Raw genomic sequence first — 22,837 nt, 5'->3', positions numbered from 1 at the left:
TTTGTGACATGGTATTATCTTATCAGTGCATTTTATAGTAAAATCATTCTTTGTTTCTGCTCAATATCCAGAGTTCTGTGTGGAAGATTGTATTCTGACTTTATCCTCTGCTTCCTTGAAGTAATTGCTTGTTGTTTATCCTCTGCTTCCTTGAAGTAATTGCTTGTTGTCAATAACTTTTCAGGCTCAAAGGTCAAAAATCACTGTTACTATAAATAGAAAATCAGTTTATGCACAATATCTTGAGTTAATGTTAATTAAGCTCAAGGTTTAGAGACACACACACACATTGTAGGGCTCTTAATTTCTGACACGTCAGTACTCTAAGTATAGAGACATACATTGTCAGTACTCTAGGTTTAGAGACATACATTGTGGGTCCATTTCTGAGACGTCAGTACTCTAGGTTTAGAGACACACATTGTGGGTCCATTTCTGAGACGTCAGTACTCTAGGTTTAGAGACATATACATTGTGGGTCCATTTCTGACACGTCAGTACTCTAGGTTTAGAGACGTATACATTGTGGGGCCATCTGACGTGTCAGTACTCTAGGTTTAGAGACACACATTGTAGGCCCTTAATTTCTGACACGTCAGTACTCTAGCTTTAGAGACATACACATTGTGGGTCCATTTCTGACACGTCACTACTCTAGGTTTAGAGACATACACATTGTGGGGCCATTTCTGACATGTCAGTACCCTAGGTTTAGAGACACACATTGTGGGTCCATTTCTGACATGTCAGTACTCTAGGTTTAGAGATATACACATTGTGGGGCCATCTGACGTGTCAGTACTCTAGGTTTAGAGACATACACATTGTGGGTCCATTTCTGACACGTCAGTACTCTAGGTTTAGAGACATATACATTGTGGGTCCATTTCTGACACGTCACTACTCTAGGTTTAGAGACATATACATTGTGGGTCCATTTCTGACACGTCACTACTCTAGGTTTAGAGACATACACATTGTGGGTCCATTTCTGACATGTCAGTACTCTAGGTTTAGAGACATACACATTGTGGGTCCATTTCTGACACGTCACTACTCTAGGTTTAGAGACATACACATTGTGGATCCATTTCTGACACGTCAGTACTCCAGGTTTAGAGACATACACATTGTGGGTCCATTTCTAACACATCAGTACCCTAGGTTTAGAGACACACACATTGTAGAGCCCTTTCTGACATGTCATTTCTGTTGTTTTTCTGATAAAGGCATGAATTATTCCCTGTATTTATATAGGCAAAGATATGTTTATAACGTTTAAGGGAATTAGAACATTTTGAAATTATTCCCTGTATTTTTGAAAAAAAAAAGTACAGATCCACTAGGTAGAGTAACTACTAGGTAGAGTACAGATCCACTAGGTAGAGTACAGATCTACTAGATAGAGTAAAGATCTACTAGGTAGAGTACAGATCTACTAGGTAGAGTACAGATCTACTAGGTAGAGTAACTACTAGGTAGAGTACAGATCTACTAGGTAGAGTACAGATCTACTAGGTAGAGTACAGATCTACTAGGTAGAGTACAGATCTACTAGGTAGAGTACAGATCTACTAGGTAGAGTACAGATCTACTAGGTAGTGTAACTACTAGGTAGATTACAGATCCACTAGGTAGAGTACAGATCCACTAGGTAGAGTACAGATCTACTAGGTAGAGTACAGATCTACTAGGTAGAGTAACTACTAGGTAGAGTACAGATCTACTAGGTAGAGTACAGATCTACTAGGTAGTGTAACTACTAGATAGAGTACAGACCAATAGGTAGAGTACAGATCTACTAGGTAGAGTACAGATCTACTAGGTAGAGTACAGATCTACTAGGTAGACTACAGATCCACTAGGTAGAGTAACTACTAGGTAGAGTACAGATCCACTAGGTAGAGTACAGATCTACTAGGTAGTGTAACTACTAGGTAGAGTACAGATCCACTAGGTAGAGTACAGATCTACTAGGTAGACTACAGATCTACTTGGTAGAGTAACTACTAGGTAGAGTACAGATCCACTAGGTAGAGTACAGATCTACTAGGTAGAGTACAGATCTACTAGGTAGAGTACAGATCTACTAGGTAGAGTACAGATCTACTAGATTGAGTAACTACTAGGTAGAGTACAGATCTACTAGGTAGAGTACAGATCCACTAGGTAGAGTACAGATCCACTAGGTAGAGTACAGATCCACTAGGTAGAGTAACTACTAGGTAGAGTACAGATCCACTAGGTAGAGTACAGATCCACTAGGTAGAGTAACTACTAGGTAGAGTACAGATCCACTAGGTAGAGTACAGATCCACTAGGTAGAGTACAGATCCACTAGGTAGAGTACAGATCCACTAGGTAGAGTACAGATCTACTAGGTAGAGTACAGATTCACTAGGTAGAGTACAGATCCACTAGGCAGAGTACAGATCTACTAGGTAGAGTAACTACTAGGTAGAGTACAGATCTACTAGGAAGAGTAACTACTAGGTAGAGTAACTACTAGGTAGAGTACAGATCCACTAGGTAGAGTACAGATCCACTAGGTAGAGTACAGATCCACTAGGTAGAGTAACTACTAGGTAGAGTACAGATCCACTAGGTAGAGTTACTACTAGGTAGAGTACAGATCCACTAGGTAGAGTACAGATCTACTAGGTAGAGTACAGATCCACTAGGTAGAGTACAGATCCACTAGGTAGAGTACAGATCTACTAGGTAGAGTAACTAATAGGTAGAGTACAGATCCACTAGGTAGAGTACAGATCTACTAGGTAGAGTACAGATCCACTAGGTAGAGTACAGATCCACTAGGTAGAGTACAGATCTACTAGGTAGAGTAACTACTAGGTAGAGTACAGATCCACTAGGTAGAGTACAGATCTACTAGGTAGAGTAACTACTAGGTAGAGTACAGATCCACTAGGTAGAGTACAGATCTACTAGGTAGAGTACAGACTACTAGGTAGAGTACAGATCCACTAGGTAGAGTACAGATCTACTAGGTAGAGTACAGATCTACTAGGTAGAGTAACTAATAGGTAGAGTACAGATCCACTAGGTAGAGTTACTACTAGGTAGAGTACAGATCCTACATAGGTAGAGTACAGTAATCTACTAGGTAGAGTACAGATTCCACTAGGTAGAGTTACCGCTCTCCTCGGAGGATACAGCTCCAACTAGGTAGGGAGTACAGATCTACTAGGTAGAGTAACTAATAGGTAGAGTACAGATTCCACTAGGTTAGAGTACAGATCCTACTAGGTAGAGTACAGATCCACTAGGTATATTACAGATCCTACTAGGTAGTAGAGTATACTAGGTAAGTACAGAATCCTACTAGTTAGAGTTACAGATCTACTAGGTAGAGTACAGATCTACTAGGCTAGAGTACAGATTCCACTAAGGTAGAAGTACAGATCTACTAGGTAGAGTACAGATCCACTAGGTAGCGTACAGATCTACCTAGGTAGATGTAACTTTACTAGTAGAGTACCAGATCACCACTAGGTTAGCGTACAGAATCTACTAGGTAGAGTACAGATCTACTAGGTAGAGTACAGATCCACTAGGTAGAGTTACAATAAGGTAGAGTACAGATCCACTAGGTAGAGTACAGATCCACTAGGTAGAGTACAGATCTACTAGGTAGAGTACAGATCCACTAGGTAGAGTACAGATCCACTAGGTAGAGTACAGATCCACTAGGTAGAGTACAGATCTACTAGGTAGAGTAACTAATAGGTAGAGTACACATCTACTAGGTAGAGTACAGATCCACTAGGTAGAGTACAATAGATCCACTAGGTAGAGTACAGTCTCACTAGGTAGAGTACAGATCTACTAGGTAGAGTACAGATCTACTAGGTAGAGTAAGATCTACTAGGTAGAGTACAGATCTACTAGGTAGCGTACAGATCCACTAGGTAGAGTACAGATCCACTAGTAGAGTACAGATCTACTAGGTAGAGATACAGATCTACTAGGTAGAGTACAGATCTACTAGTAGAGTACAGAGTACTAGGTTAGAGTCAGATCTACTAGGTAGAGTACAGATCCACTAGGTAGAGTACAGATCTACTAGGTAGAGTACAGATCTACTAGGTAGAGTACAGATCTACTAGGTAGAGTACAGATCTACTAGGTAGAGTACAGATCTACTAGGTAGAGTACAGATCTACTAGGTAGAGTAACTACTAGGTAGAGTACAGATCTACTAGGTAGAGTACAGATCTACTAGGTAGAGTACAGATCCACTAGGTAGAGTACAGATCTACTAGGTAGAGTACAGATCTACTAGGTAGAGTACAGATCTACTAGGTAGAGTACAGATCCACTAGGTAGAGTACAGATCCACTAGGTAGAGTACAGATCTACTAGGTAGAGTACAGATCTACTAGGTAGAGTACAGATCTACTAGGTAGAGTAACTACTAGGTAGAGTACAGATCTACTAGGTAGAGTACAGATCTACTAGGTAGAGTACAGATCTACTAGGTAGAGTACAGATCTACTAGGTAGAGTAACTACTAGGTAGAGTACAGATCTACTAGGTAGAGTACAGATCCACTAGGTAGAGTACAGATCCTACTAGGTAGAGTACAGATCCACTAGGTAGAGTACAGATCCACTAGGTAGAGTACAGATCCACTAGGTAGAGTACAGATCCACTAGGTAGAGTACAGATCTACTAGGTAGAGTACAGATCTACTAGGTAGAGTACAGATCCACTAGGTAGAGTACAGATCTACTAGGTAGAGTACAGATCTACTAGGTAGAGTACAGATCCACTAGGTAGAGTACAGATCTACTAGGTAGAGTAACTACTAGGTAGAGTACAGATCCACTAGGTAGAGTTACAGATCCACTAGGTAGAGTACAGATCCACTAGGTAGAGTACAGATCTACTAGGTAGAGTACAGATCCACTAGGTAGAGTACAGATCCACTAGGTAGAGTACAGATCCACTAGGTAGAGTACAGATCTACTAGGTAGAGTACAGATCCACTAGGTAGAGTACAGATCCACTAGGTAGAGTACAGATCTACTAGGTAGAGTAACTAATAGGTAGAGTACAGATCCACTAGGTAGAGTACAGATCCACTAGGTAGAGTACAGATCTACTAGGTAGAGTACAGATCTACTAGGTAGAGTACAGATCTACTAGGTAGAGTACAGATCTACTAGGTAGAGTAACTACTAGGTAGAGTACAGATCCACTAGGTAGAGTACAGATCTACTAGGTAGAGTACAGATCCACTAGGTAGAGTACAGATCTACTAGGTAGAGTAACTACTAGGTAGAGTACAGATCCACTAGGTAGAGTACAGATCTACTAGGTAGAGTACAGATCCACTAGGTATAGTACAGATCCACTAGGTAGAGTTACTACTAGGTAGAGTACAGATCCACTAGGTAGAGTACAGATCTACTAGGTAGAGTACAGATCCACTAGGTAGAGTACAGATCCACTAGGTAGAGTACAGATCTACTAGGTAGAGTAACTACTAGGTAGAGTACAGATCCACTAGGTAGAGTACAGATCCACTAGGTAGAGTACAGATCCTACTAGGTAGAGTACAGATCCACTAGGTAGAGTACAGATCCACTAGGTAGAGTACAGATCTACTAGGTAGAGTACAGATCCACTAGGTAGAGTACAGATCTACTAGGTAGAGTACAGATCTACTAGGTAGAGTACAGATCTACTAGGTAGAGTACAGATCCACTAGGTAGAGTACAGATCTACTAGGTAGAGTAACTACTAGGTAGAGTACAGATCCACTAGGTAGAGTACACATCTACTAGGTAGAGTACAGATCTACTATGTAGATACAGATCTACTAGGTAGAGTATAGATCTACTAGGTAGAGTAACTACTAGGTAGATTACAGATCTACTAGGTAGAGTACAGATCTACTAGGTAGAGTAACTACTAGGTAGAGTACAGATCTACTAGGTAGAGTACAGATCTACTAGGTAGAGTACAGATCTACTAGGTAGAGTACAGATCTACTAGGTAGAGTACAGGTCCACTAGGTAGAGTACAGATCCACTAGGTAGAGTACAGATCTACTAGGTAGAGTACACATCTACTAGGTAGAGTACACATCTACTAGGTAGAGTACACATCTACTAGGTAGAGTACAGATCTACTAGGTAGAGTACACATCTACTAGGTAGAGTACACATCTACTAGGTAGAGTACAGATCCACTAGGTAGAGTACAGATCCACTAGGTAGAGTACAGATCTACTAGGTAGAGTACAGATCTACTAGGTAGAGTACAGATCCACTAGGTAGAGTAACTACTAGGTAGAGGACAGATATACTAGGTAGAGTAACTACTAGGTAGAGGACAGATCTACTAGGTAGAGTACAGATCTACTAGGTAGAGTACATATCTACCAGGTAGAGTACAGATCTACTAGGTAGAGTACAGATCCACTAGGTAGAGTAACTACTAGGTAGAGGACAGATATACTAGGTAGAGTATATAGGATAACAACTCTAACATATAGAAAAAAAAGTAACAGGCAATAGCATAGAGCCCTCTGGGGTCACTCTACCTTAGCATAATTTATTTTTAACATGGATACTTTTGCTTTATTAATACAGGTCATGTGACATACATGTGTTCAAATTGTACTGACAGGGAAATTCAATTGTTAGAAAGTTTAGCCCATGAAAGTAATAAAACTCAACAAATATAAATGCTAGTTGAGTTTGTTAGACTGAAGGGAGACAACTCTGATTGAATGTATAAGGGAGGTAACTGTGATTGTCTTGCATTCAGGTTTACTCTGTAGACTGGAGTCCAGATGGACAGAGAGTAGCAAGTGGAGGCAAGGACAAAGTACTGAAAATGTAAGTCCTAAACAGTCAGTATATGTTTTATATCAGGTCAAGTCTGGCTCTGTAAAATGTAAGTCCTGTCAAAATAAGTTTTATATTGGATAAAATATAGATCATGGACCAAGTTTTATATCTGAACAAGCATAATGCACTAAATAGTTTATTCAGAAATTGTTTTAACCATTTTTTTTTCAAGGAAATTCACTGTTGTAGTATAATCGTTATTTTTTATTTAAGTCCAAGGAGAACAATTATGCTGTATTTCAGATTTGATATTTTAACATTATTCCACAATGGTGAGCTAATGAAATTGCTCTTCGTCCGGTGTCCGTGCGTCTGACCTGAAACAATTCTTGTTATTGTTATTTCTCAGAAAGTTCTGTATGGGCTCTCTTAAATTTCATTTGTAGGTTTCCTTTGACCCTCAATTGTGTCAATAAGCTTGCCAATATGAATTTTGTCGGTTAAAGTGTTTTTACGCCATTTCTCAGGAAGTCCTTCATCAATATTTCTTGAATTTAATTTAGATTCAGCTTGTATAAGTTGAAGATTGTTAACCCTACTTCTTGATGGATCTTTCTCCGATTCAGTATGTAGGTTCAGCTTGTTTTCAAATGATTAAGAGGAACAAGAGAAAGAAGAGAAAAGATCAGTCTTGCAGAGATCAAATAAAAATCACTCAGTGTTGGATGCCAAGATTCCTCTGGGATCTCCTGTTTACTAAGTAGTCAAGTTTGGTGCAAATATTGAAATTTGTTTTAAATGTAATTATATTTACATTGGTATTTGACATGAAGGTTCCTGAAATATCAGAAGTCCAAATATATTTTTAGCCCACCATCATCAGATGGTGGGCTATTCAAATCGCCCTGCGTCCGTGGTCCGTGAAGTTTGTTATCGCTATTTCTGAGAAAGTACTGAAGGGATCTTTCTCAAATTTCATATGTATGTTTCTCTTGGTGCCTAGTTATGCATATTGCATTTTGAGACCAATCAGAAAACAACATGGCCGACAGGCAGCCATCTTGGATTTTGATAATTGAAGTTTGTTATCGCTATTTCTGAGAAAGTACTGAAGGGATCTTTCTCAAATTTCATATGTAGGCTCCCCTTGGTGCCTAGTTATGCATATTGCATTTTGAGACCAATCGGAAAACAACATGGCCGACAGGCAGCCATCTTGGATTTTGACTAATTGAAGTTTGTTATCGCTATTTCTGAGAAAGTACTGAAGGGATCTTTCTCAAATTTCATATGTATGTTCTCCCTTGGTGCCTAGTTATGCATATTGCATTTTGAGACCAATCAGAAAACAACATGGCCGACAGGCAGCCATCTTGGATTTTGATAATTGAAGTTTGTTATCGCTATTTCTGAGAAAGTACTGAAGGGATCTTTCTCAAATTTCATATGTAGGCTCCCCTTGGTGCCTAGTTATGCATATTGCATTTTGAGACCAATCGGAAAACAACATGGCCGACAGGCAGCCATCTTGGATTTTGATAATTGAAGTTTGTTATCGCTATTTCTGAGAAAGTACTGAAGGGATCTTTCTCAAATTTCATATGTAGATTCCCCTTGGTGCCTAGTTATGCATATTGCATTTTGAGACCAATCAGAAAACAACATGGCCGACAGGCAGCCATCTTGGATTTTGATAATTGAAGTTTGTTATCGCTATTTCTGAGAAAGTACTGAAGGGATCTTTCTCAAATTTCATATATAGGCTCCCCTTGGTGCCTAGTTATGCATATTGCATTTTGAGACCAATCGGAAAACAACATGGCCGACTGGCAGCCATCTTGGATTTTGATAATTGAAGTTTGTTATCGCTATTTCTGAGAAAGTACTGAAGGGATCTTTCTCAAATTTCATATGTAGGTTCCCCTTGGTGCCTAGTTATGCATATTGCATTTTGAGACCTATCGGAAAACAACATGGCCGACAGGCAGCCATCTGGATTTTGACAATTGAAGTTTGTTATCGCTATTTCTCAGAAAGTACTGAAGGGATCTTTCTCAAATTTCATATATAGGTTCCCCTTGGTGCCTAGTTATGCATATTACATTTTGAGACCAATCGGAAAACAACATGGCCGACTGGCAGCCATCTTGGATTTTGACAATTGAAGTTTGTTATCGCTATTTCTGAGAAAGTACTGAAGGGATCTTTCTCAAACGTTTTTGTAAGTTGCCCTTGGTCTGTAGTTCTGCATATTGCATCTTAGGACCAATAGGAAAACAACATGGCCGACAGGCAGCCATCTTGGATTTTGACAATTCAAGTTTGTTGTCGCTATTTATCAGAAATTGCTGAAGGGATCTTTCTGAAATTTCATTTGTAGGATTGCCCTCTGTGCCTAGTTATGCATATTGGATTTTGAGACCAGTCAGAAAACAACCTGCCCGACAGGCAGCCATCTTGTATTTTGACAATTGAAGTTTGTTATCGCTATTTTACAGAAGGTACTGAAGGGATCTTTCTCGAATTTCATATGTAGGCTCCCCTTGGTCCCTGGTGTTGCATTTTCGGACCAATCCGAAAACAACAGACAGCCATTATCGCTAAATCTTAAATTGTTTGCAAAGTACTAGAGGGCTGTTTCTGAATTTACACAGATTAGTAAGACTTAGAGGAAGGGAAAAGTAGAGAAAAGATCAATCTGACATGGAACCTATAAAGATCATTCAATGGTGGGCGCCAAGATCCCTCTGGGATCTCTTGTTATATTTTAATGAAACCTCTGTCAATCGGCTGGCTGAGTCTGCTTCTTTACCTCAGTCAGTTGACTGCCATGGACTATCATGCCAAATGCTTCAATTTTTGTCAAGGTACTGGGCAAGAATGTGTTATTACACTGGCCTCCAACAAAATCAACTAATTCAATTAAATCTTAGTGTAATGAAAATCTATTCAGATCATTTTGAATAATCATCCTTCTATAATGGCCACCCGTTTAGCATGAATAGGGCCATTATACCAACTATAGTTTTCACCTGTATATAAAGACCATGGTCATGATACAACTGTATATACCAGCTGTCTGTCCATAATGGCCACCTACCTACAGTCATCACCTCTCTATAAAGACAATGATCATAAAAAAATGTGTTTGCCATGTATACCAACTGTCTGTCTATAATGGTTACCTGTCTATAATGACCAGTTATCTGTTGTGTCTGTCTATAATGGTTACCTGTCTATAATGCCCAGTTATCTGTTTGTTGTGTCTGTCTATAATGGCCACCTATCTACAGTCATCACCTCTCTATAAAGACCATGATCATAAAACATGTGTTTCCCATGTATACCAACTGTCTGTCTTTATAATGGTTACCTGTCTATAATGCCCAGTTATCTGTTTGTTGTGTCTGTCTATATGGCTACTTGCCTATAATGCCCAGTTATCTGTTGTGTCTGTCTTTATAATGGTTACCTGTCTATAATGCCCAGTTATCTGTTTGTTGTGTGTCTCTATATGGCTACTTGCCTATAATGCCCAGTTATCTGTTGTGTCTGTCTTTATAATGGTTAACTGTCTATAATGCCCAGTTATCTGTTTGTTGTGTCTGTGTTTATAATAGCTACCTGTCTATAATGCCCCCTATATGTTGTGTCTGTCTCTATAATAACTACTTGCCTACAATGACCAGTTATCTATTTGCTGTGTCTGTCTATAATGGCTACCTGTCTATAATGACCACCTATTTGTTGTGTCTGTCTCTATAATGGCTACCTGTCTATAATGACCACCTATTTGTTGTGTCTGCCTATAATGGCTACCTGTCTATAATGACCACCTATTTGTTGTGTCTGTCTTTATAATGGCTACCTGTCTATAATGACCACCTATTTGTTGTGTCTGTCTCTATAATAACTACTGCATACAATGACCAGTTATCTGTTTGCTGTGTCTGTCTATAATGGCTACCTGTCTATAATGACCAACTTTTTGTTGTGTCTGTCTCTTTAATGGCTGCCTGTCTATAATGACCACCTATTTGTTGTGTCTGTCTCTATAATGGCTACCTGTCTATAATGACCACCTATTTGTTGTGTCTGTCTATAATGGCTGCCTGTCTATAATGACCACCTATTTGCTGTGTCTGTCTCTTTAATGGCTGCCTGTCTATAATGACCAACTATCTGTTGTGCATGTCTATAATGGCTACCTGTCTATAATGACCACATATGTTTGTTGTGCCTGTCTATAATGGCTACCTGTATTTAATGACCACCTGTCTATAAAGACCACCTGTCTGTTTGCTTTGTCTGTCTATAATGGCTACCTGTCTATAATGACCACCTATTTGTTGTGTCTGTCTCTATAATGGCTGCCTGTCTAGAATGACCACCTATTTGTTGTGTCTGTCTTTAATGGCTACCTGTCTATAATGACCAGTTATCTGTTGTGTCTGTCTATAATGGTTACCTGTCTATAATGACCACCTGTCTATAAAGATCACATATCTGTTTGTTGTGTCTGTCTATAATGGTTACCTGTCTATAATGACCACCTGTCTATAAAGATCACCTGTCTGTTTGCTGTGTCTGTCTATAATGGTTACCTGTCTATACTGACCACCTACCTGTTTGTTGTGTTTGTCTATAGTGGTTACCTGTCTATAATTACCAGTTATCTGTTTGTTGTGTTTGTCTATAATGGCTACCTGTCTATAAGGACCAGTTATCTGTTTGTTGTGTCTGTCTATAATGGTTACCTGTCTATACTGACCACCTACCTGTTTGTTGTGTTATCTTTTGTACAAGTTTAAATGTAAGATGACTAAGATTTGTGTTTGTGTCGTCTAGTGAGATATCATTACAGAAATCTGCCTTTATGTTAAGGTCACACAGGTCACTGTCTACATTTAATGTTGCAGTGAAATCTTCCTTTCACGCTATGTGATCTAACATGTCCTTTTTAAATTCTTAAAATATTTTATCTTGTTTTTCTCCTTTTTAAGTTGTCAGTTCAAGTTATATTTTTGCAAATTTTACATAAGTCCCAAATTAGCTTTTGAAGTTGATACAGATTCGGTCAAGGATATTGTACAGTGTGTCTATACCCTGGAGATAAATCACAGTAACATTCTGATGTTTTGACATATAAACATGTTTATCTCTGTAGTATAGACAATAACAAATTGGCGACATACTGACGGACTACTTCACCCATATAGGTTTGGTGAATATTGAAGGGTTTTATGTTAGGAATGATTTAAGTTTGACATTAGTTGGAGTCCTGTATTAGGTCACTGGTTGAGATGTTTGATCGAGTACCCTTACCACCCTAGTCCGAACACTTATAGATGGATCTAAAGTCAGTGTCGCCGTGTGTGTGTGTGATGTGTAGTTATAATCGTCTCCTCACATACACACGATAAAATGGGTCTGTTTCCACAACTACTTGACACTCCGTAACCACGACTACTTGACATTCTTTATCCGACTGTACTTGACACGAATCAACATCTATATTGATGTTTTACAGTTGTTTATAGATTTGGAAATCTTAACAAGTTATTTGTTTATGGTTTGAGAAATCAATTAATGTTTGATAAGGTTGAACAACCCATGTTTATATGTGTAGATATTACTATTCAATAAAGGCTTGGTAAGGTCAAAAAGGTCAAATGTGACATGGTTGTGTTATCTCAGTGTTTTCCTAGGTCAGTCAAAACTGAATTCAAATTTGATATGTAAACATGGTGACATTCTACTAGATACATATTTGTATGGAGAGGGAATGAAATCTTCTGATCTAGTTGTAGGAAAGGAACTATACAATGTTATGGACAAGTTAGATCAGCCAGACAAGACAACTCCCTGATAGAGTTAGCTCCCTTCCCTCATAAAGTTGTAACAGAAAATAGTTAGCAAAAATGATGGAAACATTTGATAGCATGACAGTACTATGTAACTATTCTACAACAGTCCAGGTGTCATGACATCAATATATAACTATACTACACAGGTGTCATGACATCTATATATAACTATACTACAACAGTCAAGGTGTCGTGACATCTATATATAACTATACTATACAAATGTCATGACATCTATATATAACTATACTATACAGGTGTCATGACATCTATATATAACTATACTATACAGGTGTCATGTCATCTATATATAACTATACTACACAGGTGTCATGACATCTATATATAACTATACTACAACAGTCCAGGTGTCATGACATCTATATACATTTGTATAACTATACTACACAGGTGTCATGACATCTATATATAACTAAAATATACACAGGTGTCATGTCATCTATATATAACTACACTACACAGGTGTCATGTCATCTATATATAACTATACTACAACAGTCCAGGTGTCATGTCATCTATATATAACTACACTACACAGGTGTCATGACATCTATATATAACTATACTACACAGGTGTCATGTCATCTATATATAACTATACTACACAGGTGTCATGACATCTATATATAACTATACTACAACAGTCCAGGTGTCATGACATCTATATATAACTATACTACACAGGTGTCATGACATCTATATATAACTAAAATATACACAGGTGTCATGTCATCTATATATAACTACACTACACAGGTGTCATGTCATCTATATATAACTATACTACAACAGTCCAGGTGTCATGACATCAATATATAACTATACTACACAGTCAAGGTGTCGTGACATCTATATATAACTATACTATACAAATGTCATGACATCTATATATAACTATAATATACAGGTGTCATGACATCTATATATAACTATACTATACAGGTGTCATGTCATCTATATATAACTATACTACACAGGTGTCATGACATCTATATATAACTATACTACACAGGTGTCATGTCATCTAAATATAACTATACTACAACAGTCCAGGTGTCATGTCATCTATATATAACTATACTACACAGGTGTCATGTCATCTATATATAACTATACTACACAGGTGTTATGACATCTATATATAACTATACTACACAGGTGTCATGACATCTATATATAACTATACTACACAGGTGTCATGACATCTATATATAACTATACTACAACAGTCCAGGTGTCATGTCATCTATATATAACTATGCTACACAGGTTTCATGACATCTATATATAACTATACTATACACAGGTGTCATGGCATCTATATATAACTATACTACACAGGTGTCATGTCATCTATATATAACTATACTACACAGGTGTCATGACATCTATATATAACTATACTACAACAGTCCAGGTGTCATGACATCTATATATAACTATACTACACAGGTGTCATGACATCTATATATAACTAAAATATACACAGGTGTCATGTCATCTATATATAACTACACTACACAGGTGTCATGTCATCTATATATAACTATACTACAACAGTCCAGGTGTCATGTCATCTATATATAACTACACTACACAGGTGTCATGACATCTATATATAACTATACTACACAGGTGTCATGTCATCTATATATAACTATACTACACAGGTGTCATGACATCTATATATAACTATACTACAACAGTCCAGGTGTCATGACATCTATATATAACTATACTACACAGGTGTCATGACATCTATATATAACTAAAATATACACAGGTGTCATGTCATCTATATATAACTACACTACACAGGTGTCATGTCATCTATATATAACTACACTACACAGGTGTCATGACATCTATATATAACTATACTACAACTGTCCAGGTGTCATGACATCTATATATTACTATACTACACAGGTGTCATGACATCTATATATAACTATACTACACAGGTGTCATGACATCTATATATAACTATACTACAACAGTCCAGGTGTCATGTCATCTGGGGGGCCGAGGTGGCTGAGTGGTTAAGGTGTACCGACACTTTATCACTAGCCCTCCACCACTGGGTTTGCAAGTTGGAAACCTACGTGGGGCAGTTGCCAGGTACTGACCGTAGGTCGGTGGTTTTTCTCCGGTACTCCGGCTTTCCTCCACCTTCAAAACCTGGCACGTCCTTAAATGACCCTGGCTGTTAATAGGACGTTCAACAAAAACAAACCAAACAAACAAACCAAAGTCATGTCATCTGTATATTTCATACTCATTACAAACATTATGTTGACATCACTTGTTTCACCATGTGACAAGCTAGCAAAGCTTATTTTAATCCCTATGGTGCATTTCCACATTGGTAGTCTGTTACAAACACCTTTGTGACCTTGCTGATGCTATTCTAAATTATATTTATATTATGCTGTATACAAAACTTCTGAGAGATAATGCAAAATTCAATCTCCTTGTTATTAGATCCTACAACTAGTACAAACTTCCTGCTGTATATTAAGTATTGATGCCATTAGCTATGAAATACTTTTTACCCCATACAAACATCTTGATGATAATGCTGGCTTCATTCTCTGTTTACACCTGTTGCAAACATCGTGATGATAATGCAGGCTTTATTCTTTGTTAACACCTGTTACAAACATCTTGGTGACAATGTCACTTTTAAAGGGAAATGATTGATAAGGTTAAATATTTGATAGTTAAACATCACTTGAATTAGAATTGAATTTGATTTATTGTTTTAACGATATCCATAAACTATTCCACCAGTCAATGTAATGATTATATGTTACATGAATTATTAAGTTGGTGGTAAGATGGTGGCTCAGTTACTAAGAATGTTATAAAGGTTTGCTGGTGACTAACACTCTAGGCCAGTTTTTGTATGTTACAAACTCTAGAAGTTGTCAAAATCAAATTTCAGGATTTCCTTGTCCTCCCACGTCATTTTGACAATTTTTATCAGACTTTGATATGTGACCATGTGTCTATATAGATTAAGCCTTCAAGGTTACAGCCAAAAGAAAAAACAACATATGTATGAAAATTTGAAACATACTGTAGTTAGTAAGGATGCTTTAAAAGGAAGTTGGGCAGAAAAAACTTGACTGTAATTGAGATAAAGACTCGGAACAAAGTCTGTATGGATACTATACTATAAGACAATCTGAGAAAAAGCCAGATTGTTCACAAGGAAAAGTCAAGACAAAGTCTGTTTAGAGACTACTCCCAAGGTAATCTGAGAAAAAGGCAGATTGTTCCCAAGGGAAACCCAAGTCCAGGTCTAGATAAACAAACTGTTGCCAAGACAACCGGAGAGAAATTGTTCTATCCAGAGATGTAACATGGGACCTCATTATTAGAATTCCTAATTTTACCTCAGATGTTAAACATAAGACATATCATTTGTTTACCACAAGTCTTATCCTTAACCTCTGATATCAGCAAATTAATTAGATATCTCTTTTGACTTTGTGATTTGTAACTAGCCTGGAAATTCAAACCTAGGTATAATTGATCAGGTGTTGGTAGCATTTCCCTGAAAAAAAGTTAACGTGATGAAAAAACTTCACATGAGTTTGGGCAGAATTTATTGGCAATAATAAATGTACTTTCAAGTGATTTAAAATTCTTTGAAAAAAGTATACTGGCAGAAAGATCAAACACAATCACAACTTTCTGTTTCCTCAAGGCAAAGGTGTTCCACTCCATTACAGGAGCTATGTGTCAGATGTTCTGATTACAGTAGAGAGCCGATTATCAAAACAGGAGACATATAAACATGGTTCTGATAATAGACAAGGTTTGGATAACCAATCAGGCTGTAATAAAACATTTTTTATTTGTGGACACCACCTAGGTTGGAATAATCAACAAAATTATGTACAGGATTGTACAGAACCCTAGACACTCTCACTTATCACATCAAAAACTTCTCATAAACATTCCAATTGATTAAATTGAAATTTGTTCTGAAATGATGAGAGGAAAATTACAAACTGACTATGTTGTTTAGAAAATGAAAGTGATTTAAGCTGTATGTAATCACCTGTGATACCTTCAAGTTCTGCCCAATTAAGTTATCTCCTTGATCCAGGTGAGACTGATTAGGCAGCGTACCTGTTATTGTCATTACCTGTTCACAGGTGAGTTATCATACAACCTTAATTGGACAAGTGAAAATAAACTATTTGTAGAATTCCTAGTTTTTTATCAATGAAAATGCTGTTGATGTGTTTGACTGGTGTGATTGTGTGTTACATCATGTGTAGTGCTGTAGTAGACTTTTTTATGGAATAGTTGTTGAATTTGTCACAGGTTTAACTCCTCAACACATGTTGTGATTCATTCTCTTCACAAATAAATTAATAAACTGTAGGATATGCTTCAGATCACCAAACTAGGACATCAAAGATACAGTGTAAACCTTTTACCTTCTACACTACTTTTGTTTTATCCTTTGCACTGTAATCCTGAGGCCCAAAGGGGGCTATGATGCTAATTCAGAAGAGTAGATTGAAAGTGTGTGGAACATTTCCTACAAAGTGTGTGGACCATGTCCTACAAAGTGTGTGTTTTGTATGGAAGCTGAAATCACGACCATCCTGTGGTGTTGTGGTTATGTCCATGGGCAACACACTTTATCCCAATTACTCTGGAGAGCATTTGATGGGCCTGGAATTGTCCAGTATGCTATCAACCAGCTACTACAAGGAGACCATGCTTAAATGTTACATGCTGTTGCCATGTTGATAGGCACAGCAAAAAGTTATTACTCAGCTTCCAGGGATGGGACACACCTACTTATAATGTTCAGCATTATTGGGTGAGGGAACTGGTCAACTCAATGCTCGATCAGCACCATAGGAAGTGTTTCAAGGGGTGAGGGAACATCCCCACTCAATGCTCAACCCCAAGGGGTGAGGGAACATCCCCACTCAATGCTCAACCCCATCGGGTGAGGGAACATCCCCACTCAATACTCAACCCCAAGGGATGAGGGAACATCCCCACTCAATACTCAACCCCAAGGGGTGAGGGAACATCCCCACTCAATACTCAACCCCAAGGGATGAGGGAACATCCCCACTCAATACTCAACCCCAAGGGATGAGGGAACATCCCCACTCAATACTCAACCCCAAGGGGTGAGGGAACATCCCCACTCAATACTCAACCCCAAGGGATGAGGGAACATCCCCACTCAATACTCAACCCCAAGGGGTGAGGGAACATCCCCACTCAATGCTCAACCCCAAGGGGCGAGTGAACATCCCCACTCAATACTCAACCCCAAGGGGTGAGGGAACATCCCCACTCAATACTCAACCCCTAGGGGTGAGGGAACATCCCCACTCAATACTCAACCCCAAGGGGTGAGGGAACATCCCCACTCAATACCCAACCCCAAGGGGTTAGGGAACATCCCCACTCAATACTCAACCCCAAGGGGTTAGGGAACATCCCCACTCAATACTCAACCCCAAGGGATGAGGGAACATCCCCACTCAATACTCAACCCCAAGGGGTTAGGGAACATCCCCACTCAATACTCAACCCCAAGGGGTTAGGGAACATCCCCACTCAATACTCAACCCCAAGGGATGAGGGAACATCCCCACTCAATACTCAACCCCAAGGGATGAGGGAACATCCCCACTCAATACTCAACCCCAAGGGGTGAGGGAACATCCCCACTCAATACTCAACCCCAAGGGGTTAGGGAACATCCCCACTCAATACTCAACCCCAAGGGGTGAGGGAACATCCCCACTCAATACTCAACCCCAAGTGGTGAGGGAACATCCCCACTCAATACTCAACCCCAAGGGGCGAGGGAACATCCCCACTCAATACTCAACCCCAAGGGGTGAGGGAACATCCCCACTCAATACTCAACCCCAAGGGATGAGGGAACATCCCCACTCAATGCTCAACCCCAAGGGGTGAGGGAACATCCCCATTCAATACTCAACCCCAAGGGGTGAGGGAACATCCCCACTCAATACTCAACCCCAAGGGATGAGGGAACATCCCCACTCAATGCTCAACCCCAAGGGATGAGGGAACATCCCCACTCAATACTCAACCCCAAGGGGTTAGGGAACATCCCCACTCAATACTCAAGGGATGAGGGAACATCCCCACTCAATGCTCAACCCCAAGGGGCGAGTGAACATCCCCACTCAATACTCAACCCCAAGGGGTGAGGGAACATCCCCACTCAATGCTCAACCCCAAGGGGTGAGGGAACATCCCCACTCAATACTCAACCCCAAGGGGCCAGGGAACATCCCCACTCAATGCTCAACCCCAAGGGGTGAGGGAACATCCCCACTCAATACTCAACCCCAAGGGGTGAGGGAACATCCCCACTCAATACTCAACCCCAAGGGGTGAGGGAACATCCCCACTCAATACTCAACCCCAAGGGGCGAGGGAACATCCCCACTCAATACTCAACCCCAAGGGGTGAGGGAACATCCCCACTCAATACTCAACCCCAAGGGATGAGGGAACATCCCCACTCAATGCTCAACCCCAAGGGGTGAGGGAACATCCCCATTCAATACTCAACCCCAAGGGATGAGGGAACATCCCCACTCAATGCTCAACCCCAAGGGGTGAGGGAACATCCCCATTCAATACTCAACCCCAAGGGGTGAGGGAACATCCCCACTCAATACTCAACCCCAAGGGATGAGGGAACATCCCCACTCAATGCTCAACCCCAAGGGATGAGGGAACATCCCCACTCAATACTCAACCCCAAGGGGTTAGGGAACATCCCCACTCAATACTCAAGGGATGAGGGAACATCCCCACTCAATGCTCAACCCCAAGGGGCGAGTGAACATCCCCACTCAATACTCAACCCCAAGGGGTGAGGGAACATCCCCACTCAATGCTCAACCCCAAGGGGTGAGGGAACATCCCCACTCAATACTCAACCCCAAGGGGCCAGGGAACATCCCCACTCAATGCTCAACCCCAAGGGGTGAGGGAACATCCCCACTCAATACTCAACCCCAAGGGGTTAGGGAACATCCCCACTCAATGCTCAACCCCAAGGGGTGAGGGAACATCCCAACTCAATACTCAACCCCAAGGGGCCAGGGAACATCCCCACTCAATGCTCAACCCCAAGGGGTGAGGGAACATCCCCACTCAATACCCAACCCCAAGGGGTTAGGGAACATCCCCACTCAATACTCAACCCCAAGGGGTTAGGGAACATCCCCACTCAATGCTCAACCCCAAGGGGCGAGTGAACATCCCCACTCAATACTCAACCCCAAGGATGAGGGAACATCCCCACTCAATACTCAACCCCAAGGGGTGAGGGAACATCCCCACTCAATACTCAACCCCAAGGGATGAGGGAACATCCCCACTCAATGCTCAACCCCAAGGGGTGAGGGAACATCCCCACTCAATACTCAACCCCAAAGGATGAGGGAACATCCCCACTCAATAAACAACCCCAAGGGGTGAGGGAACATCCCCACTCAATACTCAACCCCAAGGGATGAGGGAACATCCCCACTCAATACTCAACCCCAAAGGATGAGGGAACATCCCCACTCAATAAACAACCCCAAGGGGTGAGGGAACATCCCCACTCAATACTCAACCCCAAGGGGTGAGGGAACATCCCCACTCAATACTCAACCCCAAGGGGTGAGGGAACATCCCCACTCAATACTCAACCCCAAAGGATGAGGGAACATCCCCACTCAATACTCAACCCCAAGGGGTGAGGGAACATCCCCACTCAATACTCAACCCCAAGGGATGAGGGAACATCCCTACTCAATACTCAACCCCAAGGGGTGAGGGAACATCCCCACTCAATGCTCAACCCCAAGGGATGAGGGAACATCCCCACTCAATGCTCAACCCCAAGGGATGAGGGAACATCCCCACTCAATGCTCAACCCCAAGGGGTGAGGGAACATCCCCACTCAATGCTCAACCCCAAGGGGTGAGGGAACATCCCCACTCAATGCTCAACCCCAAGGGATGAGGGAACATCCCCACTCAATACTCAACCCCAAGGGGTGAGGGAACATCCCCACTCAATACTCAACCCCAAGGGATGAGGGAACATCCCCACTCAATACTCAACCCCAAGGGGTGAGGGAACATCCCCACTCAATAAACAACCCCAAGGGGTGAGGGAACATCCCCACTCAATACTCAACCCCAAGGGGCCAGGGAACATCCCCACTCAATGCTCAACCCCAAGGGGTGAGGGAACATCCCCATTCAATACCCAACCCCAAGGGGTTAGGGAACATCCCCACTCAATACTCAACCCCAAGGGGTTAGGGAACATCCCCACTCAATGCTCAACCCCAAGGGGCGAGTGAACATCCCCACTCAATACTCAACCCCAAGGATGAGGGAACATCCCCACTCAATACTCAACCCCAAGGGGTGAGGGAACATCCCCACTCAATACTCAACCCCAAGGGATGAGGGAACATCCCCACTCAATGCTCAACCCCAAGGGGTGAGGGAACATCCCCACTCAATACTCAACCCCAAAGGATGAGGGAACATCCCCACTCAATAAACAACCCCAAGGGGTGAGGGAACATCCCCACTCAATACTCAACCCCAAGGGATGAGGGAACATCCCCACTCAATACTCAACCCCAAAGGATGAGGGAACATCCCCACTCAATAAACAACCCCAAGGGGTGAGGGAACATCCCCACTCAATACTCAACCCCAAGGGGTGAGGGAACATCCCCACTCAATACTCAACCCCAAGGGGTGAGGGAACATCCCCACTCAATACTCAACCCCAAAGGATGAGGGAACATCCCCACTCAATACTCAACCCCAAGGGGTGAGGGAACATCCCCACTCAATACTCAACCCCAAGGGATGAGGGAACATCCCTACTCAATACTCAACCCCAAGGGGTGAGGGAACATCCCCACTCAATGCTCAACCCCAAGGGATGAGGGAACATCCCCACTCAATGCTCAACCCCAAGGGATGAGGGAACATCCCCACTCAATGCTCAACCCCAAGGGGTGAGGGAACATCCCCACTCAATGCTCAACCCCAAGGGGTGAGGGAACATCCCCACTCAATGCTCAACCCCAAGGGATGAGGGAACATCCCCACTCAATACTCAACCCCAAGGGGTGAGGGAACATCCCCACTCAATACTCAACCCCAAGGGATGAGGGAACATCCCCAATCAATACTCAACCCCAAGGGGTGAGGGAACATCCCCACTCAATAAACAACCCCAAGGGGTGAGGGAACATCCCCACTCAATACTTAACCCCAAGGGATGAGGGAACGTCCCTGCTCAATACTCAACCCCAAGGGGTGAGGGAACATCCCCACTCAATGCTCAACCCCAAGGGGTGAGGGAACATCCCCACTCAATGCTCAACCCCAAGGGGTGAGGGAACATCCCCACTCAATGCTCAACCCCAAGGGGTGAGGGAACATCCCCACTCAATGCTCAACCCCAAGGGGTGAGGGAACATCCCCACTCAATGCTCAACCCCAAGGGGTGAGGGAACATCCCCACTCAATACTCAACCCCAAGGGGTGAGGGAACATCCCCACTCAATGCTCAACCCCAAGGGGTGAGGGAACATCCCCACTCAATACTCAACCCCAAGGGGTGAGGGAACATCCCCACTCAATACTCAACCCCAAGGGGTGAGGGAACTGGTAAACTCAATGCTCAACCCCAAGGGATGAGGGAACATCCCTACTCAATACTCAACCCCAAGGGGTGAGGGAACATCCCCACTCAATACTCAACCCCAAGGGGTGAGGGAACTGGTCAACTCAATGCTCAACCCCAAGGGGTGAGGGGATACTCCAACTCCAACTCTAACTCAGTGCTCAACACTGCTCAGCACCAAGGGGTGTGTGTGGGGGGATTCCCACTCAATACAACTAACATTTATACACACACTTTCTATATATGTCTCGAAACAGATGTAGTATATGGAATAGATGTTTTATCTAAAATATCTGACAATAGAGAGTTGAGGTGGTAAAATTTGTGGCATAACATATGGTTTTAATTGTTTTATAGCATATAGACTTGTGTAACTCCATTGT

At 41.4% G+C, this 22,837-nt stretch overlaps 1 protein-coding gene across 1 annotated transcript in view; it reads left to right on the top strand.

Annotated features, from left to right (window-relative positions):
• Positions 1-22,837, top strand: part of LOC117333402 (notchless protein homolog 1-like) — a 123,681-nt gene that overhangs the window by 77,968 nt on the left and 22,876 nt on the right. The window contains exon 13 of the mRNA XM_033892689.1: positions 6,799-6,869. Within this exon, the coding sequence (XP_033748580.1) occupies positions 6,799-6,869 (71 nt within the window). The remainder of the gene's footprint in view (positions 1-6,798; positions 6,870-22,837) is intronic.

This window comes from Pecten maximus, chromosome 8 (assembly GCF_902652985.1).
Source record: "Pecten maximus chromosome 8, xPecMax1.1, whole genome shotgun sequence".
NCBI lineage: Eukaryota > Metazoa > Mollusca > Bivalvia > Pectinida > Pectinidae > Pecten > Pecten maximus.
This window is presented reverse-complemented; position numbering and strand designations above follow the sequence as displayed.